This window comes from Ornithorhynchus anatinus, chromosome 16 (genome assembly GCF_004115215.2).
Source record: "Ornithorhynchus anatinus isolate Pmale09 chromosome 16, mOrnAna1.pri.v4, whole genome shotgun sequence".
Taxonomy (NCBI): domain Eukaryota; kingdom Metazoa; phylum Chordata; class Mammalia; order Monotremata; family Ornithorhynchidae; genus Ornithorhynchus; species Ornithorhynchus anatinus.
In genome coordinates this window covers 41535474-41558444 of record NC_041743.1, presented here as the reverse complement: position 1 = coordinate 41558444, position 22971 = coordinate 41535474, and the positions used below count along the sequence as shown (strand labels likewise).

At 60.7% G+C, this 22971-nt stretch overlaps 4 protein-coding genes across 5 annotated transcripts; 2 read left to right on the top strand and 2 right to left on the bottom strand.

The window, feature by feature from the left end:
* Positions 1 to 1699: 1699 nt before the first annotated feature.
* FAM167B (family with sequence similarity 167 member B) lies at positions 1700 to 6432 on the bottom strand. Its single transcript, XM_001509260.5, has 2 exons — positions 6017 to 6432; positions 1700 to 2046 (listed from the first exon to the last, which is right to left on the bottom strand). Exons 1-2 carry the CDS (start codon positions 6287 to 6289, stop codon positions 1780 to 1782), a joined length of 540 nt encoding a protein of 179 aa, XP_001509310.3. The 5' UTR covers positions 6290 to 6432; the 3' UTR covers positions 1700 to 1779.
* A 1060-nt stretch (positions 6433 to 7492) lies between these two features.
* LOC100078268 (myotubularin-related protein 9-like) lies at positions 7493 to 12537 on the top strand. 2 transcript variants are annotated; one of them, XM_029080421.2, is made up of 10 exons: positions 7493 to 7799; positions 9501 to 9609; positions 9768 to 9893; positions 10035 to 10208; positions 10348 to 10565; positions 10695 to 10856; positions 11156 to 11297; positions 11468 to 11688; positions 11771 to 11922; positions 12082 to 12537. In XM_029080421.2, the coding sequence occupies exons 1-10, from the start codon at positions 7594 to 7596 to the stop codon at positions 12240 to 12242; spliced, it is 1671 nt and encodes a 556-aa protein (XP_028936254.1). In that variant the 5' UTR covers positions 7493 to 7593; the 3' UTR covers positions 12243 to 12537. The 2 variants fall into 2 exon arrangements, with proteins under 2 accessions (XP_028936254.1, XP_028936255.1); XM_029080422.2 differs by lacking the exon at positions 7493 to 7799 and adding an exon at positions 7944 to 8085.
* Positions 12538 to 12671: 134 nt separating this feature from the next.
* On the bottom strand, positions 12672 to 16638 carry EIF3I (eukaryotic translation initiation factor 3 subunit I). The gene is made up of 11 exons (XM_029080423.1): positions 16530 to 16638; positions 16337 to 16429; positions 15071 to 15158; positions 14726 to 14791; positions 14193 to 14342; positions 13975 to 14102; positions 13751 to 13861; positions 13574 to 13663; positions 13185 to 13258; positions 12967 to 13059; positions 12672 to 12863 (listed from the first exon to the last, which is right to left on the bottom strand). Exons 1-11 carry the CDS (start codon positions 16530 to 16532, stop codon positions 12782 to 12784), a joined length of 978 nt encoding a protein of 325 aa, XP_028936256.1. The 5' UTR covers positions 16533 to 16638; the 3' UTR covers positions 12672 to 12781.
* A 22-nt stretch (positions 16639 to 16660) lies between these two features.
* TMEM234 (transmembrane protein 234) lies at positions 16661 to 21930 on the top strand. Its single transcript, XM_029080427.2, has 5 exons — positions 16661 to 16737; positions 18455 to 18630; positions 19064 to 19130; positions 20266 to 20358; positions 20955 to 21930. Exons 1-5 carry the CDS (start codon positions 16722 to 16724, stop codon positions 21029 to 21031), a joined length of 429 nt encoding a protein of 142 aa, XP_028936260.1. The 5' UTR covers positions 16661 to 16721; the 3' UTR covers positions 21032 to 21930.
* Positions 21931 to 22971: the final 1041 nt, after the last annotated feature.

Sequence of the window (22971 nt, the reverse complement as noted above, 5' to 3'; positions counted from 1 at the left end):
CCATCTCGACCTCTGTCTTTACCCCAAGGCCCATTGGGGGGAGCTGGGTGGAAAGGTCTGAGAGAACTGATCACTGAGTGTTTGAGCTGCTGTTGCCGCTGCCGGGGTAAGTGGAGACCACAGAGCTATTGTAGGGGTTTGTGAGGTGGAAACTGTCGCTGCGATCACCTTGGGACCAGAGGCCTGAGGCTTGGGGAGGGGGTGGGGTGAGGCAGGAAATGGTGGGGGAGGGGGGAGAGAGGGAGGGGAGGAAGCCAAAGATGAAAAAGTCAGACAAAGAAAGGGGAGCAGCAACAAAAGAAGAGAAGGGGGGGGCAAGAGATGAGGAGAGAGAGAGCACGAGAAAGAGAAGGAGGCGGGGGGAACCAGAGAACGAAACCAAGAGAAACAGAGATTGAGAAACATGTAAGGAGAGACGCACAGATGGAGAAAAATACCCAAACAGAGAGGCAGAAGTGGAGATGGGGGCAAAAAGCAAAACACAGAGACTCAGAGATGTGAACATGTGGGGATACATGCATACATGCACACACACACACACACACACACACACACACACACACATACACACACGCTTTGAGAGCTCCAGAGTTTGTGTGTCAAACCAGGCAGCTGTGATATGAAGCGGGGCCTCCACCACCTGCCTGCCGTCTGTTGATCTGGGCCCAGCCACAGGCCGGAGACCACCATGGGGTGGGGGCTGACAGGAACAGCAGCTGTTGGGGGAACCAGTGGGCCGGGGGGTCGTGTATGTGAGGATTTCAAGGGGCCCACTGAGGCAGAACCCCCAGGCTCCAGGGTCATATGTGTGAACACGCATGTCTGAACGTACGGGGCCATGCGGTCTTCTCTGGGTCAGAGGCCACCCCTCTGTCCTCCCTGCTGTTTTTCTTCCCGGAAATAGGCCCGGGACCACTCAGCTGGGAGGAATGTCACTTGATCCTGGGTGAGTTGCGTTGGTATCCATTTCCTTTATTCGTTCTCTCCTTCCGCCCTTCCCCGGCACCCCCGGTCTGCCCGGCTATCGGCAACAAAACCTTAATCCCACCCTCTCCTCCAAGGCCAGAAATGGGATCCCAATAGACACACCCCTTCTAGCTCCATCTCTTCCAACACGGGCTTGGCTTAGCCCCTGACAATCCCGGGAGAGAGAGAGAAAGAGAGAGGGGGGGAGTGTGTGTACGCGGGTGTGAAAGGGTGTAGCGTTTGAGTGTGCGTATTGTGTGTGTGTGTGCGCGAGGGTGATGTGTGAGGTGTGTGCGAGCTGTGTATGTGCATGTTTTTGAGGAGATCTAGAACCTTTCCCCCCTCCCCACCATCGTCCACCGCGGATCCCTCTTCTTCTATAATAGCTCCCCATTCCCTTCTCACCACACTCCCCTGTCCCAGATCCCCGGCCCCCCGAGACCCCAGCTGGGAAGTCAGAGTTACTGAACCCCCTTTTTTGTCCTCTGATTTTTCTCCCCACCCCCCACCCCACCCCAGCCCACCTCTGCCACCAACAGGTGCAGCTGCCTACAGTTTGCCCAGGTGTGGGGAGGGGGAAGAGGGAGGCAGGGTGAGGGGGGTGCGGGAAGTGGAGTCAGAGAGCTGGGTGACAGTAGGGAGGCGGGGGCTGATCTGAGCCCCCTCCCCCAACTAACCCCACCCACCCCCCAGAGGAAACGCAGCCAGCGGGGAGGGGGTGGAAGCAGGGGAAGCGGAGGGTCCTGGGAGTTGGGGGAGGGTGGTGGGCTCCCCTTCCCTCCCACCCCCTGGTGCCCCCGCGGGGGCACCCCCTCAACACAGGGAGAAGCGGCGGGAGTTGATGTTCATGCGGGTGAGGCCGATGTGCTTGAGCGGGGTGGAGAGGAGGAAGGCGGCCCGGGGTGGGATGGTGCAGAGCAGGTCCGAGTCCTCCTCCTGGCAGCCCTCCAGCCCGAACGTGGCCTCGTCCAGCAGCTCCTTGTGACGCCGGCACACCTGCTCTACCTTCAGCCCGTGGATCTGGCCACGAAGACGCATCAGCCGCTGGGCCAGCTGCTGGTCCTGGGTCTGCATCTCCCGCTGGCCGGGGACGGAGGGAGGGACGGAGGCTGAGAATCAGTGCCCCCGGAAAACCCGCACTGGGCCTCTACTGCTAACCTTCTCACTGTGCCTCCATCTCGTCTATCTCACCTCTGACCTCTCGCCCACGTCCTGCCTCTGGCCTGGAACGCCCTCCCTCCTCATAACCCACAGACAATTACTCTTCCCCCATTCAAAGCCTTCCCGAAGGCCCATCTCCTCCAAGAAGCCTTCCCTGACTAAGCCCTCCTTTCCCCTTCTCCCAATCCCTTTTGCCTCACCCTGACTTGCTCCCTTTATTCATCCCCGCTCCAAGCCCTAGAGCACTTAGGTACAAATCTGTAATTTAATTATTTATATTCCCCTCTTTCTCCTCTGTAGACTGTAAGCTCCTGTGGGCAGGGAATGTCTGTTTATTGTTGTAGTGCACTCTCCCAAGTGCTTAGTACAGTGCTCCACACATAGCAAGTGCTCAGTAAATACGATTGAATGAATGAATGAGCCTGGAGAGTGCTCAGGGGTTCCCCGCCCTTAGAGAATAGATTCGGTCCCTGCCCTCAGGGAATCTGAGGGGGAAGATGGGACAGACCCCACCGACTGCAGGCCACCCCCACCCCCATGGGCAGGGTGACACAGTTGTCACTGGTGGGAGTCAGTAAGGAAGAGGAAGAGCCATCATGAGGACCGAGGAAGAAAAAAGGGTTAAATCCCTGCCAGCGGGATACAGGCCCTTTCTGTGACTCAGTTTCTCCCTTCAGCCACCCACTGGTATTTCCCTCCTGTGGGCTAAAGGCTGCTAGTGGTTGGTTCCTCCACAACATTTCCTGGATCCACCTTTCCTCTCCACCCAAACAGCCACCAACCCGGCTCCAGCTCTTACCGTATCACTCAGCACTAGAGAAACAGTGTGGCCTAGTGGAAAGAGCACAGGTCCGAGAATCAGAGGATCTGGATTCTAATCCTAGCTCCACCACTTACCTACTGGGTGACCTTTTGAAAGCTAAAGTTATCTGTGCCTCAGTTTCCTCATTGGTAAAATGGGGATTGAAAACCTGTTCTTCCTCCTACTTAGGACTGTGAGTCCCATGTGGAACAGGGACTGTGACCCACCTGATTATCTTGTAACTACCCCAGCACTTAATACTATGCTTGGCACCAAGTAAGTGTTTTAGAAATATTATTATTTCGCTCTTCCACTTGGATTCACATCCTTTATTCACCCCTCCCTTGACCCCACAGCTCTTATGTACACATTTGCAATTTATTTATTTATAGTAATGTCTGCCTTTCTCCTCATCGTGGACGGGGACTGTGACTCCCCACTCTGTTATAGCATATTCTCCCAAGCATTTAGTAGACTGCTCTGCACACAGTAAGCACTCAATAAATACAACTGACTGACTGATCAAGCTACTGTATCAATCTACTGTACCGTACTAGCTTCAGCAGCCTCCTCTCTGTCTTCAACTTCTCCCTGTCTCCAGCTTCCCCCTGCTCAGTCCAGACTACCGGCTGCTGCCTGAATCCTTATTATGATAATTATTCTCCTCACGGCACTCATGTTAAAATCCTGATACTCTACTAATTCCCCTCTCTGTAATTTATTTTAATGTCTTTCTCCCCCCGTAGACTGTAAGCTCCTCACGGGCAGGGATCACGTCTACCGACTCTAGAGTATTGCATTTTCCCAAACGCTTGGGAGAGTGCTCAGCATCCATTAAGTGCTGAATAAATACCACTGATGGATTGCTGTCCTTTCCCAAGCACTTAGTACAGTGCTCAGCACTCAGTACAGTGCTCTGCAATCAGTAGGTGTTCAATAAATACCACCGGTTGATTGATTAATTGAGGCTGGGAAGAGTCAATTCTAGGAGGCTGATGGAAGTCAGAGAAGATCAATCTCCAGTTCTCTCGGGAGATTCGGGGGGATGGGGGCAGTTGGGGTCCCAGGGAGTTCCAGTTGCTTTGCCATCAGGGTCCTGGGAAGAAGTGGGAGCAGTGAACCGGAGGATCTGGTACTCAGGCCCCTGGAGGTGGAGAGGCTGGAATAGAGTGGTCGACCCAGATGTCCCAGACCCAGGGACAACTGGAACCCCTGAAGACCCCTGCCCACAGAAGCAGATACACTAAGGTGTGGCCCACCAGGTTGGCCCCAAACCAAGATCTCTTCCCACCCAAACCCAGTCCTGCCCTTGAATTTCCTGTAGATAACACCGTCATCCTCCCTGTCTCGCAAACCCATAACCTTGGCGTTATTCTAATAACTCATCACTGTCATTCAACCAGCACATTTGATCTGTCACAGAATCCTCTCTGTTCTCTCTTCACAACATATCTAGAATCTGTCTTTCCCTCTCTATCCAAACCGCTAACACGCTGATCCAAACACTTATCATATCCTGACTTGACTACTGTATCAGTCTCCTCCCTGACCTCCCTGCATCCTGCCTCTCCCCTCTCTGGGCCACACTTAACTCTGAATTTTTCTGAACAACTCTTCAGTCTACATTTTCCCGCTCCTTGAAAACCTCCAATCGTTGCCCATCCGCCTCAGCCGCAAACAGAAGTACCTTACCATAAACTTTAAGGCACTCAATCAGCTCTCTCGATCAATTGATCAATCGCTGGTATGTATTAAGCACTTGCTGCTCGCAAACCACTGTTCTAAACTGATCTCCTACTACAATCTAATCTGTGTGCTCTGTACCTCAATCTCATCTACCTCACCCCCAGCTCCTTGCCTGACTTCGGGCTTGAAACTCCCTCCCTCTTCAATCTGGCGATCCACCACCCAACCCAGCACCATGGCTTAATGGATAAAGCCCGGGCTGGGGAGTCAGAGGTCATGAGTTCGAATCCCGACTCTGCCACTTGTCAGCTTTGTGACTTTGGGCAAGTCACTTAACTTCACCGGGCCTCAGTTACCTCATCTGTAAAATGGGGATGAAGACTGTGAGCCCAACGTAGGACAATCTGATTATCTTGTATCTACCCCAGGGTTTAGAACAGTGCTTAGCATATAATAAAGGCTTAGCAAATACCATCATCATTATTTCACAACCCTCCTAAAATCACATCTCCAAGAGGCTTTTCCTGATTAAGCCTTCATATTCCCATCTACCCGCTCCTCTGTGTCACCTATGCACTTGACTGTGGATCCCTTAAGCACTTTGATACCCACCCCAGCCCTGTCCTACAGCTCTTTTGTCCATATCCTTATACTCTGCCATTTCCTCTACCTGTAATGCATTTTAATATCTGCTTCCCCTGTAGACTGTAAGCTCCCTGTGGACGGGGATCATGTTTACCAACTCTTTTGTATTGTACTTTTCCAAGCACTTAGTAAGTGCTCTGCACATGGCGCTCAATAAATACCACTGATTGAATGATTGATTGGAGCCAGAGGGCGGAGGGAAGCAGATTGCTGAAGCCCATGTGGCTCCCTCATTTCTTGGATTCTTACTGGGTGGCTGTTTATTGGGCTGCTAGCCAGAGACAGCTGCACGTTTGGGTTGGAGAAAACTCTGGGCTTCGGTAATACAAGACCTCGTGGCCTGGGGCTCTGCTCTCCACCCACTATAGCCTACCTTCTTCCTGGAGCTCTGAAGGATGCAGGGGTCCCAGCCGTGACACAGGGCGGGAGGTCTCGGGAGGTCTCGGGATGGCCCCAGTGGCAAGAGTCCAGCCCTGGGCCCAATCTCAGCTCTTTGTCTCTGGGGCATTTGAGGGTTAGAGGGAGAGGGTCCGGATGAAATCGATCAATCAATGGTATTGAGTGTTTACTATGTGCAGGGCACTGTACTAAGCGTTTGGGAGCGCACAATGCAACAGGCTTAGCAGACGCGTTTCCTGCCCCATAATCAGCTTACAGTCAAGAGGACGAAGCAGGTCTGGATCACCTTGGGGGGGATCACGTTCCGCTCGGTGCCCAGCTTGATGCCCTCTGCCCTTCCCGCCGCCCCATACTCACCAGCTCGTTCCGGAGCCATCGCAGGGCGTCGTCCATGGTGTCGAAGCCACAGATGCCCCCCGAGGCCGTGGCCTGCCTCTCCCCCGGGGACCCCTGCCCGGACCCTCCCTCCAGCCAAGCCCGGCTCTGCACCCGGGCCGCCCACTCCAGGTACGACGGCCTCCGGGTCTGCAGCTTCAGCTTGGCCGTCAGTGCCTTGACGCTGTCCAGGTTCTTCTCCTCCTCCTCCTCCTCCTCGCCCAGATCCTTGAACTTGAGGGGTCCGAGGGCCATGGTGGGGGTGATCGGGTGGACGGGAAGGGGAGCGGGACCGCGGAGCCGCTCCCGGGCCCGAGCGTGCGAGGGCGAGTGTGCCAAGGTGAGTGTGCGAGGGCAGTGATTTCCCTGGAACTCTATAAAGCCGGGCCTCACGTGATGACCCGGAGGGAGGCCCTTTCTCCTCCTTCGGTCCCTTCGGCTGATTTTATTGTCTGTCTCGGCGGGAAGGAGACACCCTGTTCTCCGAAAGGAAGTTTCTCCGTGGACACGAAAGCCGCCAACAACGCAAGAGCCGTCGACCCCGCCCCGCACACCCTCTCTGCCCCTTCACCTCCCTCTTCCTCTCACCCCTTATCTCTCTGGCGGTGCCCGATGAGGCCGGAGCCGAGCCCCGGGGACCACGGGTGCCCAGAGCCGGAGCCGGAGCCAGGCTGGGGGCAGAGGTCAAGAGCGTGATGGGGACCGGGGTCCCAGAGGAGAGGCGGGGGCCCGGAGGCAAGGAGGCCGTGGGCAAGGAAGAGAGGGAGGGCACGGGGGGGGCATAAAGGGCAGAAGTGAAAGGCGCAGGGGAAAGGGCCTGGGCCCCAGCGGAGGTGGGTTGGCAGGGTGCCAGCCCAGAACTCCCCAGCCAGGGGGCCGGGCAGCCCGCCAGCGCTGGGGGCCGGCCATGCCAGGTTGCTGGCAGGGTGTGGGCACAGACCCTGGCCCGGAGCTGGGTGGGGACCCCCGGGGAGGGTCGGAGAAGGGCAGGCGGGCGGGGTTGTTGGGGCCAGGGGGGGATGGAGGGAGGGGCGTTGGCTGTGAAAATAAGGATGCCTCGCCAAGGCCCGCCCCCCGAGGGAGCCCATTGGCCAGGGGCATCCAGCTGTGCTGGGGGCCCCCAAGGCGGGCAGCTGCCACCCAGCTGCTCGGCCTTTAAGGTGGAACCGAAGGGCCCGGCCCCAGAGGAGGGCCGGGACACAGGGGGAACGGGCGGAGGAAGAGAGTCGGGGACAGAGCCCACTCCGACCCCTGCCCACCAAAGGGCTGGGGAGCAGAGGGCAGGGGGCCGGAGAGGAGGGAGAAGGCTCAGGCCCCGGGGCTCGCGTTCCCCGGCCACCTGCCAGCCTCGGGCCTCAGTTTCCCTCCGGGACGGGGCCCCGGGGCGGGTAGGGTCTCCCCGTCTTCGGAAGAGCCGGCCTCCTCCGGGCGGGCCTCCGGCCTCCCCGCCCCCGGGGCCTCCTTAAGAGCCCCATCCTGCCGGCTCCCCGGCCTCAGTTCCTGTGGCCGGCCCTGCCGGGGGGCGGGGGGAACCCCGGCGTCCGGGAGCCCCGCGGCCCATGGAGTTCTCGGAGCTGATCCGCACGGCTCGGGCCGAGGCCGTGCTCCTGCCGGGGCCCGGGGGCCGGCGGGGGGCCACCCCGGCCCCGGCCCCGCTCCGGGGCACCCTCTGCGTCACTAGCCATCACCTGCTGCTGGTCGCCCGGCCCGGCGGCCCCACCGACCTCTGGCTGCTGCTGCGCAACGTGGATGCGGCCGAGAAGCGGTGAGGTCCCCGGGGGGCGGCCGGGGGGGGGGGGGGAGCAGGCCCGAGGGCCGCCCGGAGGCGGAGGCCCGGGAGAGGGCGGGGAGCGGAAAACGCGGGCTAACGGCTAACGGCCGGCGGGGACCGGTCGGGGTCCGGGGCCCGGACGCGGGGAGGACGAAGGCCCATTTGCCAGGGAGGGGTGGCGGGGAGCAGAAGCCCGAGGGCACCCAGGACCGGAGTCAGCATCATCGTCATGACGGCATTTGTTGGGCTCTTTCTGGGGGCCGGGCACTGTAATAATGATGTTGGTATTTGTTAAGCGCTTACCATGTGCAGAGCGCTGTTCTAAGCCCCCGGGGAGATACGGGGTCATCGGGTTGTCCCACGTGAGGCTCACAGTCTTAATCCCCATTTTCCAGATGAGGGAACTGAGGCCCAGAGAAGTGAAGTGACTCGCCCACAGTCACCCAGCTGACAGGTGGCAGAGCCGGGATTCGGAGCCATGACCTCGGCCTCCCAAGCCCGGGCTCTTTCCACTGAGCCCCTTGGTGGGCAGGGATTGTCTCTTTCGGTTGCCGAACTGTCCATTCCGAGAGCTTAGTACAGTGCTCTGCACATAGTAAGCGCTCAATAAATACCACTGAAGGAATGAATAATAATGATGATGGTGTTTGTTAAGCACTTACTATGGGTCAAGCAATGTGCTAAGCGCTGGGAGAGAGCATGGCTCGGTGGCAAGAACCCGGGCTTTGGAGTCAGAGTTCATGGGTTCCAATCCCGGCTCTGCCACTTGTCAGCCGTGTGACTGTGGGCAAGTCACTTCACTTCTCTGGGCCTAAGTTCCCTCATCTGGAAAATGGGGATTAAGACTGTGAGCCCCACGTGGGACAACCTGATTCCCCTGTGTCTACCCCAGCGCTTAGAACGGTGCTCTGCACATAGTAAGCGCTTAACAAATACCAACATTATTATAGGTCATCGGGTGGTCCCACGCGGGGCTCAGAGTCTCCATCCCCATTTTTACGGATGAGGGAACTGAGGCACAGAGAAGTGCCTTGCCCAAAATCAATGAATTGCCCAAAGTCACTGAGCTGATAAGTGGTGGAGGTGGGATTAGAACCCATGATCTCTGATCCCCATGCCCGGGCTCTTTCCACTAGGCCATGCTGCTTCTCTACAAGTGAGTGAAGTGGGGAGGGACTATACTAAGTGCTGGGGTGGAGAAGCAGCGTGGCTCAGTGGCAAGAGCCCGGGCTTGGGAGTCAGAGGTCGTGGGTTCTAATCCCAGCTCTGCCATTATCAGCTGTGTGACTCTGGGCAAGTCACTTCACCTCTCTGGGCCTCAGTTCACTCATCTGGAAAATGGGGATGAAGACTGTGAGCCTCACGTGGGACAACCTGATCACCTTGTATCTACCCCAGCGCTTAGAACACTGCTTGGCACATAGTAAGCGCTTAACAAATACCATCATCATCATCCAAACAAATCGGGGTGGACGCAGTCCCCGTCCCACGTGGCGCTCATGGTCACAATCCCCGTTTTACAGATGAGGGAACTGAGGCAGAGAAGCGAAGGGACTTGCCTAAGGTCACACGAGCGAAAACACGCCCACGCCTCTGGGCCTCCCTGCCCTCCCACCCCCAGTGCCCCATACCCTCCTAGTCCCGGTTGGTGCCCCATGGCCCCTGGCGCTGAGCCCCGACCCCCTCTACCGCCAGGGTCGCCAGCAACTCGGGCACCATCACCCTCAAGTGCAAGGACCTGCAGGTGTTGCAGCTGGAGATCGCGGGCATGGAGGAGTGCCTCAACATCGCCAGCTCCATCGAGGTGGGCGCTGCCAGCCCCCTCTCTTCCGGGGCCACCGACCGCCCCCGCCCAGAGCTTGGGGTGGCCTGGCCGGAGGCCTGGGGTGGTGGAGGGACAGAGGGCCACGGGGGCAGGGTGGGGCAGGACAAGGGGTGAGCCCGTGCCCTTCCCGCCCCCAGGCCCTGTCTTCGCTGGAGTCTGTCATCACCTCGTACCCCTTCTTCTACCGCCCCCAGACCATGAAGCTGGAGGACGGGTGGCGGCTCTACCCCTATGACCTCTATTACCAGCGGGTCAGCCGCGAGGTGGGCACAAGGCTGGCTCGGGCACTGCCCAGGCCAGTTTGGAAGGGAGGGAAGTGGGGAAGGGCACCTGGGGGTGGGGACTGGGGGGGGGGGGATCAGGCAATGCCCATGCTTTTCCTCGCCCCCTTCCCGGTCCACCAGACAGACGCCTGGAGGCTCAGCACAGTGAATGCAGACTTTAGGGTCTGTGCCAGCTACCCTCCCTCGGTCATCGTGCCCAGCGGCGTTGAAGACGAGGCCCTGGTCCGCAGCGCCCGCTTCCGCCAAGGGGGCCGCTTCCCCGTCCTCTGCTACTACCACGGGCGCACTGGAACGGTGAGTCCCTGTGGGCCGGTTGGGCACCCCCTCCGACGTGGCCGCTTCTGGGGAGGAGGCTCCGGTCGCCCCACGGGGCCTCGGGCCAGGTTTCGGGCCCTCACCTGGCCTCCCCGCATCTCCCCGGCCCCCCGCCCAGGCGATGCTCCGCTCCAGCCAACCCCTGGTGGGGGCCAACCGGCGGCGGTGCCGGGAGGACGAGGAACTGCTAGGGGCGGTCCTGGGGGGCCACCGGCGCGGCTACGTCCTGGACACGCGCTCCACCCAGGCGGCCAAGCAGGCCCGGGTGACCGGGGGTGGCACGGAGGCCAAGTCCTGCTACCTCGGCTGGAAGCGGTTGCACCGGCCCTTGGAGAGGTAACCCGCGCTCCTCCGCCTCCCTCCCTCGCCCCCCATTGCGGGCGGACACCGGGCCGGCCCTCCCCTCCCGGCCCTGGCCTCAGCCCCCTTCCGTCCCCGGCCTCAGCCCCCTCCCGTCCCCCGCAGGGGCCGGCCCCTTCAGGACAGCTTCACGAAGCTGGTGGAGTCCTGCAATGACCCGTCCCTCAGCATGGACCGCTGGCTGTCCCGCCTGGAGGCTTCCAAGTGGCTGGCACACGTGAAGGAAGCGCTGGGCACCGCCTGCTTGGCAGCGCAGGGCATGGATAGGTGAGGCCCCTACAGAGGAGGCCCCCAGGGGAACGGCCTGGGCATGGGGGAGATGTAGAGGGATGCTCTCCGGGCATGGGGAAGGGGCTCAGAGCCCCTCATCCCCAGACACATTCACATCTGGTTCTCGTGGGAAGCTGCAGAGAACGAAGGTAGCCTTTGCCCACTTTTCTCCCACAAACCTCAGCAAGTGGCAACACAGCACGCCGCTGTCCACTGTGGGAGGAGGGCAGAGGGTGGTGCAGGGGCCGGCTCCGTCCGGGCACCCCACCCAGCGGACTGCGTCCCTGCCCCCGCAGGGAAGGGGCCTGCATTCTGGTACACGGGCCCGAGGGTACCGACACCACGCTGTTGGTGACGGCCCTCGCCCAGGTCATCCTGGACCCCGACTGCCGCACGCTCCGAGGCTTCCAGGCGCTCCTGGAACGGGAGTGGATCCAGGTAGGGCCCCGGGCGCCCCCGGCCTCTGTCCTTAGTGGGGATGGGACATCGCCCCTCCACCCAGCAGGGGGACCCTCCTCAAGCCTGTCGTCCACGGGGGCCCCTCGCGTGGGGGGCGGTTGGGACGGGCCAGTCCCCGCCCCGGACACAGCCTGCTACCCTCTCTCCAGGCCGGGCACCCCTTCCAGCTGCGCTGTGCCCGCTCGGCCTACTCGCACGCACGGCCCAAACACGAGGCCCCCACGTTCCTCCTGTTCCTCGACTGCGTGTGGCAGCTGAGCCGCCAGTTCCCCCTGGCGCTGGAGTTTGGCGAGGGGCTGCTGCTGACCCTGTTTGAGCACGCCTACGCCTCGCCCTACGGCTCCTTCCTCTGCAACAGCGAGAAGGAGAGGTGAGCCGCGAGGGGGCTGGGCGGGGCAGGCAGGTGCCCGCTGCCGCCCTGGCCCGGCCCTGACCCCCGCCTCCCCTGGCAGGTGCTTGTGCGAAGTCCAGGCCAAGACCCACTCGCTCTGGTCATGGCTGGGCCAGGCGGGCCTGCAGCGGCGACTCCGCAACCCGCTCTACACCCCCACAGACTTGGCCATCTGGCCCTCCGTGGAACCCCAGAGCCTGCGCTTGTGGCAAGGTGAGGCGCACGAAGCCCAAACCCTCCTTCGGCCCCCTCGGGAGCAGGAGCTTGGGAGTCCGTCAGCGGGGTGGGCTTAGGGCCGCCCGGCTGGAGGGTATCAAGGTGGTCCCCGCCGCCTCCTGGGTCAGCCCCTCACCCCCAGCCTCACCTCCACAGGTCTGTTCCTCCGTTGGCTCCGCGCCCCCGAGCCCACGGAGGAGGCCTGGGCCCAGCTGTGGAGCGTCACCTCGCAGCGGGACACCGGGCCCCTGGGCCGAGACCACCGGCAGACCCCACCCCCGCCGACCCTGGCCGCCGACAGAGGGGACGAAGGCTAAAGCCTGTGACCCAGCGGGTACTTCCAGGGCCCCGGCCGGGGCTCGGCCGGGCAGGCCGCGGCCCCCTCTCTGGCCATCGGCGGAGTGGCTAACCCAGCTCAGCGAGGCCCCGGCGGGGCCTATCTGGGAGGCCTAAGGGATAAGGAGCCACGTGGCAGGCGGCAGTGCCGTCAGGGGAGTCGCGGAGGGCTGAATGCGCGTGCCCCGGCCCCCGGCTCCGGGAGGCGCCATGGTTTGGGCGAGACGAGATGGCGCGGAACTTTGGCAATAAAGAAAGCTGTGCTTGCTGGCTAAATGCGACCTCCCTCGTCAGAGGGACCATCTGTCTCCGACGCCCTCACCCCACACCCCATCTCTACGCATGCATGGGAGGCCACTTCCAGAGGAAACCTTGCCCTCTCCCCGACATCTCTACATTTGCACGGGAAGTAATTTCCTGGGGAAATTTATTTCTCAACGTTCACAGTTCTACGACAGACTCCTGGCCAAGAGGTCCCATGGGGTTCTGGCCTCGCCTCCTCCCCGGGGTCACAGACTCCTCAGGCCTCAAACTCAAACTCGAAGTACTGGGGATCGAAGTAGTGGATGCGGACGTAACCGTCCTCGCCGCCGCTGCTGTAACTGGAAGGGGCGGGGACACGTGTCGGAGATGCAGCCTGGGGACCGCCCCACCCCGCCCCTGGCCCCCTCACCCTCCCGCCCCCACCCCGGGCCAGGCGCCTACCTCTTGCCGTCCGGGTGAAAAGCAACACTGTTGATGGGTCCAAAGTGGCCCTTGATCCTGCCAAACTCCTCCTCGAACGCTAAATGAAAGAACCTAGGGGTGAGAGAGAGAAATGCTGAAGTTGTAACAGTCTGATGAGGCCGCTCTAGGGTCTACCCTGGCACAGACCCACCCCCACCCTCCGGCCCCTGCAATCCCTGCCAGTGCCCCCAACCTACCGCGCCTCGAATTTGCCGATTCTGGTGGAGGTGGTGGTTACATCCATGGCTTCCTGCCCACCGCCGAGGACCACCTGGATGAGGGAAGAGGCCCAGACCAGTCAGCGGGCACCCACACGTCCCGGGGCTGTGCGCCCATCCCTTTCCCAGACTCTGATCCCCTCAACCCCATCCACTCCTGCCCCTTCCAGGCCCCGGGCTGGTTTCTGGCCTCTCCGGGGCCGGTTCAGGTAGCCGCCTAACGAAACAGGTTTTCACGTTCCCCACTGCTGACTACAGTTTAGAAAACTAAAAACGGGTCTTCATCGCATTTTCTCCCAGAGAGGGTGGAGGGGGACGGACGGAAGGATGAACGGGCCCCGATGAGGCCCCCGACCCCGGGTCCTTACATGGTCGTAGATGGGGGAGAGGGCAGCAGAGTTGACGGGCCGCTCCGTCCGGAACGTCTTCTGGTGATCGAGGGTCGTGGAGTCAAAGAGCTGCGGGCAGAGGGAGAGAGGATTAAGGCTTTTTCCAGAGAGGACGGAGGGAGGCAGGAGAGTCCCTTCTCCCCAGTCAGACCCCACCTTGGCCGTGTTGTCCTTGGAAGCGGTGACGAACATGGTCATGTCACGGGAAGTCTGGATGTCGTTGATCTGCCGTGAGTGCTCCTTGACGTTCACCATCAGCTCGCCGGACTGCAAAGGCCAGATGGGTCGTCGGTGCCCGGGAGCCCTGCCCAATGGCCCGAGCCCACCTCGTCTAGGGGCCCTGCCCCCCTCACCTCCCCGCCCACCTCGCATTCCCCTACCTTGGCACTGAACTGGTTGAGCTCGCCGCTCTCGTGGCCAGCGATGATGAACTCCCCCAGGGGCCCCCACACGGCGCTGGTGATCTTGGAGTCATTGCAGGGGATCTTCATGTAGGGTTCATTACTTTCTGCCCAGAGGAAAGACGACATGCTTGCCCTCAAGTCTGGGGCCCCGCCCACCCCTTCCCCCTCCCCAAACCCCGGCCCTCCTTCCTCACCAATCTGGCTGGGATCGCGCAGATCAAAGAAGCTCACGAAACACTGGTAGCCCATCTGCTTGTCCGTGGAGAACATGACGATGTTGCCGCCAAAGTCGAAGCCGCAGGTACGGACAGCCGAGTTGGTCTTGAGGAGGGCAAGCTGCTTCCCTGGGGGCCACACTCACACGCGTGAGATCCGGTCCAGGGCCGTAGGGAAAGGCCCTTTCCCCGGTCCCGGCCACCTGGTCCCCGCTTCGGGGCAGGGTGGGCGCTCTGTGCCCTCAGGCCTAGTGCTCCCGTCACCCTAGGGCTCTCAGAGGGAACCCTCAGAGGGGACTCCCAAGCGGAACCTGGGGCCGGGGTGGAGAGGAGACACCAGCAGAACTGATTCACGGCTTCGCAAGCCTGCCCGAGGCTCTATTCTCCCTCTCCATCCCTCAAGTGGCGGCTTGGGGCCTTTCCCAGTCGATGCCCCAGAAGGCTCCAGGCGATGACCCGAGTCACCGAATCCTCCGCTCTCAAGGGACTGAGGACCGAGCTCTGAGTCTTACCTGTCTCACAGTCCCACAGGCGGCAGCTGTTGTCGGCTGAGCCGGTGAGGACATGCTTGGTGTCCCCTGTGGGGGACGGTTAAGGAATATCAACCGGTTCACTCCCTTGCCCTCCCAAGGGGCACGGGGGGAGGTGAGGAGAAGGGGGCCATTCTGCTGAGAGGCCCCCGCAACATTCGCGCCAGCATCTCCGCTCCTCAAGGCGACGGCGATCCAGGGCCCTCGGTTTAACCACTCAGTCGTGGGTTCCTCTTGGACGTCAGACCTTCCCCCGGCGCTGGGGGGAGGGTAGCGGGCCGCCCCGTGCCCCCGTTCAACTCTAGAAAACCACCGGCCAAAGGATACAGTCGGCATCCACGCACCACACGGCTCCGGTGTGCCCGTTGTAGGTACCCAATCTCTCCCCGTTCACGGAGTACCACACATTGACGATCTGGCAAAGAAAAGTGGCCCATCAGGCGGGCTGACCTGGGGTGGGGCAAGACCCTCGCGGCCCCTGCTACGGGGCGGGTACAGAGAGATGAGTAGAGGTGCCCAGGGGTGGGTGAAGATGAAGCAATGGAATTTACCGAGTGCTTACTATGTGCAGAGCACTCTTCTCAGTGGCTGGGAGGGTACATTAGGATGCAATCAGCAGCCGCCTTCCCTGCCCATAACAAGCTGGCACTGAAATGGCACGCCGAGAAGCAGCGTGGCTCAGTGGCAAGAGCCCGGGCTGGGGAGTCGGAGGTCATGGGTTCAAATCCCGGGTCCGCCACTTGTCAGCGGTGTGACTTTGGGCGAGTCACTTCTCTGGGCCTCAGTCGCCCCACCCGTAAAATGGGCATGAGGACGGTGAGCCCCAGGTGGGACGACCTGATCACCCTGCATCCTTCCCGGGGCTTAGAACGGTGCTCTGCACATAGTAAGCGCTTAACAAATGCCATCGTTATTATTATTATCAGCGAAGGAGAGCGGCAGGGAGGCAGCGGGCCGGCCGGGGGCAGTGAGACCAGGAAAGGGGGGGAAAGAGGTCTCCCAAGGGAGGAAGGGAGGCAAGGAATGGGGGGAGGAGACCTCTGGGGTCTGAGGTTGGATGGTGGACTACGATGGAGAAGCAGAGAAGCAGCGTGGCTCCGTGGAAAGAGCACGGGCTTTGGAGTCAGAGTTCATGGGTTCGAATCCCGGCTCGGCCACTCGTCAGCTGTGTGACTTTGGGCAATTCACTTAACTTCTCTGTGCCTCAGTTACCTCATCTGTAAAATGGGGAGTAAGACTGTGAGCCCCACGAGGGACAACCTGATTCCCCTGTGTCTACCCCAGCGCTTAGAACAGTGCTTGGCACATAGTAAGCGCTTAACAAATACCAACATTATTATTATCATGGAGGAATTTCTGGGCACGGCCGGACGCCGGCCCCGCCCCGGAGGAATGCACAGTTTAATGGGGGGGGGTAGGGAGGGAGGGACCGGTCGCAGGCGGCCAAGACGAGGACTAGCTGAGCGTGTGGCGGATGGGGCGGGGGTGCAGGGCGCCTCTCCCGCCGTTGGCGCTGTCCGGGGCGGGTGGCAGTCCGGCCCCTCGTCCCCGTGTCCCCCCCGTCCCCGTCCCCCGTCCCGGCGTGGGGCTCACGGGGTCCTTGGCCACGGTGAAGAGCAGGTCTCCCTCGCGGTTGTACTTGATCTGGGTGATGGAGCGCTCGTGGCCCTGCAGCAGGATCGGCTTCTGCGGGGAGGGAGACGGCAGGGGTTAGACGCCGGCAGCGGCGCTCCCCCGGGGCCCGGGGCTCCCAACCCCCCGGGCCGCCCCCTCCCCAAGCCCGCACCATGGCGGCGGCGGCGGCGACGGCGACGGCGGCGGCAGACGCAGGAGGAGCAGGAGCAGGGACCGGTCCCGGGAAGGGCCGGGCAACGTGCGGCCTGGCAGAAAGGGGCGGCCACGGAAACTGCTTCCGGGTCACGGGCAAGGGAGGGCCAGAGTCCGGCCTGACTCGGAAGTCGAAGCCGCGCCGGTTGCCATGGCGGCCAACTGGGGTGAGGGCCTACCTCGGCGTTTCCCCCTCATCGGCGCCCCTCCCCTGGACCCGGGGGTGGGGAACATCCTCCTTCCAGCTTTCCAATCTTCTTTCCATCCTTCCATCTCCCCGTCGCCCAGTGCGGACCCCTGGGAAATTCCCCTTTCGTTTCCCACCATCCAACCTCTGACCCCAAGGATCCCCGCCCTCCCATCCCTTGCCTCCCTTGGGTAGACCTCTTTTCCCCCCCTTTCCTGGTCTCACTGCCCCCGGCCGGCCCGCTGCCTCCCTGCCGCTCTCCTTCGCTCATAATAATAATAACAACCATGGCGTTTGTTAAGCGCTTACTATGTGCAAAGCAAAGGTTGTCCCACCAAGGGCTCACAGTCTTCATGCCCATTTCACGAATGGGGCAGCTGAGGCGCAGCGAAGTGACTCGCCCAAAGTCACCCGGCTGACAAGTGGCTGAGCCGGGATTTGAAAAAATTAAAAAAAAATAAATGGTGGTATTTGTTAAGCGCTTACTATGTGCAAAGCACTGTTCTAAGCGCTGGGGGATACAAGGTGATCACGTTGTCCCACGTGGGGCTCACAGTTTTAATCCCCATTTTACGGATGAGGGAACTGAGGCACAGAGAAGTGAAGTGACTTGCCCAAAGTCACACAGCTGGCAAATGGCGGAGCCGGGATTAGAACCCATGACCTCTGACTCCCCAGCCCGGGCTCTTGCCACTGAGCCACGCTGCTTCTCGGCATGCCATTTCAGTGCCAGCTCGTTGTGGGCAGGGAAGGCGGCTGCTAATTGCATCCTAATGTACCCTCCCAGCCACTGAGAAGAGTGCTCTGCACATAGTAAACACTTGGTAAATTCCACTGTTTCATCTTCTCCCACCCCTGAGCATCCCTGTCCCTCCCCTGGACCCTGCCCGCCCCCACCCGAAGCGTCAGTCATTCATCCATTCAGTCATATTTATTGAGCTCTTTCTGTGTGCACAGCACTTACTAAACGCTTGAATTGTACACTCCAAGCGCTTAGTACAGTGCTCTGCACATAGTAAGTGCTCAATAAATAATATTAATAATTTTGGTATTTGCTAAGCACTTACTATGTGCCAGGCACTGCTCTAAGCGCTGGGTAGTAATAATAATTTTGGTATTTGTTAAGCACTTACTATGTGCCAGGCACTGTTCTAAGCGCTGGGTAGATACAAGGACATCAGGTTGTCCCACGCAGGGCTCCCAAGCTTCATCACCATTTTACAGATGAGAGAACTGAGGCACAGGGACGTAAAGTGACTTGCCCAAAGTCACACAGCCGACAAGTGGCAGAGCCAGGATTAGAACCCTCGACCTCTGACTCCCAAGCCCGGGCTCTTTCCACCGTGCCACGCTGCTTCTCATTTTTCTCATTCAAATACTACTGAATAAATGAAAGTACCCTTCAGCCATAAAGAGAGACAATCCTTGCCCACACCGGGCTCACAGTCCTGCCCTCGTCTCCCTCCCCGTCCCCCCCAGCCTCGCCCCTTCCCTCCCCCACCCCACTCTGCCCCGACGTCTCTGGGTGAAGGACCCGAGCTGTGTGGGGGGCACCAGCTGGGTGGAGGGTGATGAGTGGAGGCCTAAGCTGGGCAGGGGGTGATGGTTGAGGGGCCCGAGCTGGGCGGGGGGCAATGGGTGGAAGGCCCGAGCTGGTTGGGGTTCTTGGAGATGAGCCGGTCTCCCCATGACCACAGGGGAGGTGTGCGCCCTGCTGCTGGTGTCCGTGCTGTGGGGTGTCACCAACCCGCTGCTGAAGGCGGGCACCGCGGGCCTGGACGCGGTGCGGAGCCAAGGCCGGGGGCCCGGGCCGGGCCGGGGTCAGCTACCACAGCTCTTGGAGGAGATGAAGTTCTTGGCTCTCAACTACAAGGTACTGAAGGGCGGAGCGGAGCAGACCCGACCGGGGTCATCGGAGATGTCTCGCAGGCGCTGGTGGGCTGAGGGGGTGGACTCTTCCAGCTCCCGTCCTTTCCCCGGGATCTCAGAGCTGTCCTACCCAGAAAAGGGCCTACCTGGGGGAAGCAGGGAAGCCCGTTCCCCAGCTCTGGGAAAGTTGCACGCTTTCTACCTCAGTTTCTCCCTCTGAACCCAAGCTTTTTGCATTCCCTCTATACTGTAAGCTGACTGTGGGCAGGGAACACGTCTACCAACTCTGTTATAGTGTACTCTACCAACTGCACACAATAAACACTTAGTAAATAAGATCGATTGATCTCAGGTGGTGTGGGGTGGGGTGGGAAGGGCAGGGGTCAGGAGGTGACTGTTACCCCAGCGCTGACACCAGCTTCCTTTTCACCACCCAGTACATGGTGCCCTTCCTCCTCAACCAGTGTGGCTCCCTCCTCTTCTACATCACGCTGGCCTCTGCAGGTGGGTCTCTCCGTGTGTGCCTGGCGGGAGGTCGGGACTCTTTCCAGCCCAGGTCTTATTTAACTTTTCTGCCTCAATTTCCTCATCTGTAAAATGGAGGTTCGATAACCATTCTCCCTGTTCTCCTTGCACATCAGAGAAGGGGGCGTCGGGGTGCCAGGTGCGGGTGGAACCTGACCTGATTACCTTTTACCCATCACAGTGCTTGGCACATAGTAAACACTTCAATACCACAGCTATTCTCCTCCCTAGCGGTACCTGCCTCAGCTGTGGCCCTCCCTGCCCTGAAAAAGACCGGAGCGAGGGAAGGGGAGGTGTCGGTCACCAGCTACGGCCTTGACCTGGGGGACGAGCTGAAGCCCAGGCAGGGACTGAAGGTTTACATAGGTCGATATCTCCTACCAATCACTCATTTAGTGAGGGTCCCCTCTAGGCACAACCCCCGTCTAAAACATTGGGAAGGGATAGAAGAACAGCCTTCTGTGCCTTGTCCTCGAAGACCTCCATGCAGACAGGCAGTGTGGCCTAGTGGATAGAGCACAGCCCTGGGAGTCAAAAGGACCTGGGTCCTAATCCTGGCTTCGCCCCTTGTCTGCTGTATGACCTTGGGCAAGCCACTTCACTTCTCTGTGCCTCAGTTACCTCATCTGTCATTAAACCTGGAGCCCCAGGTGGGATAGGGGCTGTGTCCAACCTGACTAGTTTATACCTACCTTAGTACAGTGCCTGGCACACAGTGAGCACTTAACAAATACCTTTTTTCTTAAAAAAAAAAAAAAAAGGCCCAGCATGAGCTGGGGTGACAGATCTCACACACACACCTGTAAGCTCTGCACCCAGGCTTGGGGCAGGAGAGCAGAAGGGAGGGAGAATACAGCCGCCAATTGGGTTTTCATTCTGGAAAGATTGAGCTTTAGACTCTCCAGCCATGCATCTCCCTGTAGGAAGCCTGTCCCACTGCTTCGTTGGGTCCAGCACCTTCATTTAGCTTAGCCGGGCCTGGGGCTCATTCGCTCCTCCTGGCCAGGAACTGGCTTTTGTCCATTTTCTCTCTCCCCATCTCCGCAACCAGAATGCGAAGTCGTGGGCTGGGCCTCTTGGGCCCCTGGCTGATACCCCACCTTCTCCCTCTCAGATCTGACCCTCGCCGTGCCCCTCTGCAACTCGCTGGCCCTGATCATCACGCTGGGAGTCGGGCAGTTCTTCGGGGAAGACATCGGTGGAAAACGTAAGTCCGAAGCCAGCCAGGAGGGAGGGAGCCCACGAGGGGGGCGGGGCAGGCAGACCTGGGATGCTGTCTGGGGGTAGAGGCCGATACAGCAGCGAGGTAGTGATTTTCCAGCCCGTGAGGTCCTGGCTGCCCCAAAGCCTCCACGCTAACACCTCTGCCCTTCCCCTGTCACTCCCGCCTGTGTTGCCCTGGGGGCATGAGAAGTAGCCTGGCCAAGCGGATAGAGCACGGGCCTTGCACTCAGAAGGACCCCGGTTCCGATTTCGGCTCTGCCACTTGTCTGCCCTGTGACCTTGAGCAACTCACTTCCCTTCTCTTCTGGAAAATGGGGATTAAGACTGTTGAGCCCCGTGCAGGATGTGGACCGTGTCCAACCTGATTAGTTTGTATCTACCCCAGCGCTTAGTGTAGTGTAGTGCCTAGTGTATAGTAAGTGCTTAGATACCATAACAAAGGAGGGACCGCTGCTCTGTGATGGTATGTGTCTCCCCTGGGGGGGGTCGGTGGGCCTGCTGCTCACCATCTCCAGGGTGTGGGGGTGTGGGGGTGATGGTGGTGATCCCGCTGTTCTCTGACGGCCGGTGTCTCCCCAGGGGCGGCGGTGGGCCTGCTGCTCACCATCTCCGGCCTGGCCCTGTGCATAGCGAGCTGTGTGAATGACAGTCAGTGACCGTGGCCCGGAATCCCGCAGAGCTACAGGGAAGCAGGCGGGGGTCCCCAGCGGGGCCGGGAAGCCGAAGGCCCCACGGCCTTGTGAAGGTGGAAAGCCAAAGGGCCCCTGGCCACGAGCTGGTCCCCGCCTGCCGCCGCCTCCCGCCCGCCCCCGTCCCCGTCCCCGCATCCAGCCCCGTGACTCACTGAGGCCCCAGGCAGAGCTGTTGCCACCGCCGCCACCAAACACGGCCGACACTCGCCTCTACTGCCGTCCCTCCGTGGCCCAAGGGCGCCGGCCCCTCGGGAGCCGGTCTTGCCCGCGTGTCAGAGGAGGGGGCGTCGGGGTGCCAGGTGCGGGGTTCGGGAGGCTGGGGCCGGGGCCGGGGCCCCCTCTGCAGGTGCCAGCCGCCCCAGGAGGCCTCTGCAGATCAGTGGGTTTTCTCAGCCGCAGCCCCGGGCCAAGCCAGCCCCGGGACGGAGGGGAGGCGTGGGCTGTTTCCGCTGAGGAGAGAGAGCGGGTCAACCCGCGGACAAAATGGCCGCACCGGTGCAGCTCCTCGAGGAGCTTCAGAGGCCCCAGCCCTGGCGCACGCTTAGCCTTCAGCGAAGCCAGACTAGTGGAGGGGGTCCGAAGTCCTGGGTTCTAATCCCGATGCTGCCCCTTGCCTGTTGGGGGACCTCGGACGAGCCACCGCCTTTCTCTGGGCCTAAGTTTCCTCATCTGCAAAATGGGGAGTCAGTACCTATTCTCCCACCTACTTAGACTGTGAGCCCCCGCTGGGATAAGAGACTGTGTCCAATCTAACATCACATTCATTCATCTGTTCGTATTTATTGAGCATTTACCGTGTTCAGAGCCCTGTACTAAGCGCTTACACCTAACAATAAATGCTGCAACGATTAAGGCGACATTCACGATCGGCTCGGTAAGCAGGCAGGGACAAACGGCTTGCCGGGGAGGGCCGGCGGCGGCGGGGAGGGAGGATGCCCCATCAGAGTGGCCTGGGCTGTCTGGGGGCTGCTTGCAGAGGAGGGCCCGCAAGCCCCGGGCAGTAGCCCCCCTCGACTCGGGGATCCTATGTGACCGGAGAGCGCTGGAGCCGATGGTGGGGGCCGGGGGTTGCGGTGGAGTGGGGGCGTGGGCCACTCGTGTGGTAGCTCAGGGATGGGGCCTGGAGGGGTGGAGACGGCAAAGACCACCCTAGTGATGGAGGGGGGAGGGGTCCCGGATGAAGGTTTGAGGAGCTGCTTCCTTGAACCTCCCTGTTGTCTTCCAGTCCCTGTCTTCCCTCAGCTGGGGGAGGTGGGGCCACGTCACAGTAGCTCTGACCCCAGGGCACCTGCCCCATGAGAAAGGAAAGTCCCATCGAAGGGTAAGGGGCCCCAGAGACGGGTGTGCACCCCCCTACCGGGGATGAAAGCCTCAGATCCACCGAGGAAGCCTGCCTGACCCCATTCCCCTCCTCCACCACAGGCAAAAGGTTTTTGTTGATTCTTTTCTGCAGGCTAGGTCACAGTGGTGGCCGACAGAAGGTCAGATAGAAACCCACAGTCTCCAGCGTGGGGCACCCGGCGGTGGGTGGGGGTGGGAGAGGAAACGGGGCTTCAGAGACAAGGCCTTTCCTCCCGGGGCCCTGCACACAGGAAGCCAGGCGGAAGGTGGCCGCGGGACCGTGGGGATGCCGAGGGCTGTGGCCCAACTGGACGGGGGAACGGGTCGGCGCCTAGCAGGAAGCTGAGCTCCTAGGGAAACTGAGGGCCACAGCAGTGAAAGCATGGCCAGACTGGGACTGGACACTGGGATTCTTGGCAAGGGGGTCTGCCCGGCCCCAGCCGGCTCTTTGGCCATTCCATGAGCCCTGTGGTCACTGGCCCTGGTCACTGGCCAACAGGCCCTTCGCCTTCCGGAGGGGTGGCCTCGTCCACTGCCCCTGCCGCCATCTGGTGGGAGAAGAA

Bases quoted from the DNA above. Each gene is read 5' to 3' on its own strand.
- EIF3I (XM_029080423.1), bottom strand. The intron at 15,159-16,336 runs GTGAGCCCCACG...TTTCTTTGCCAG, and splicing joins TCACCGTGGCCAAGGACCCC to ATCGTCAATGTGTGGTACTC. The intron at 13,862-13,974 runs GTAGGGGAATGC...TGGCCTTTGCAG, and splicing joins TCAACCAGTTCAGTGCCAAG to TCCGGCGAGCTGATGGTGAA.
- FAM167B (XM_001509260.5), bottom strand. From the start codon at position 6,289: ATGGCCCTCGGACCCCTCAAGTTCAAGGATCTGGGCGAGGAGGAGGAG. The intron at 2,047-6,016 runs GTGAGTATGGGG...GTCCCCGGCCAG, and splicing joins GATGGCTCCGGAACGAGCTG to CGGGAGATGCAGACCCAGGA.
- TMEM234 (XM_029080427.2), top strand. The intron at 18,631-19,063 runs GTACTGAAGGGC...TTCACCACCCAG, and splicing joins TCTTGGCTCTCAACTACAAG to TACATGGTGCCCTTCCTCCT. The intron at 20,359-20,954 runs GTAAGTCCGAAG...GTGTCTCCCCAG, and splicing joins GGAAGACATCGGTGGAAAAC to GGGCGGCGGTGGGCCTGCTG.
- LOC100078268 (XM_029080421.2), top strand. From the start codon at position 7,594: ATGGAGTTCTCGGAGCTGATCCGCACGGCTCGGGCCGAGGCCGTGCTC. The intron at 7,800-9,500 runs GTGAGGTCCCCG...CTCTACCGCCAG, and splicing joins GTGGATGCGGCCGAGAAGCG to GGTCGCCAGCAACTCGGGCA. The intron at 10,566-10,694 runs GTAACCCGCGCT...CGTCCCCCGCAG, and splicing joins TTGCACCGGCCCTTGGAGAG to GGGCCGGCCCCTTCAGGACA.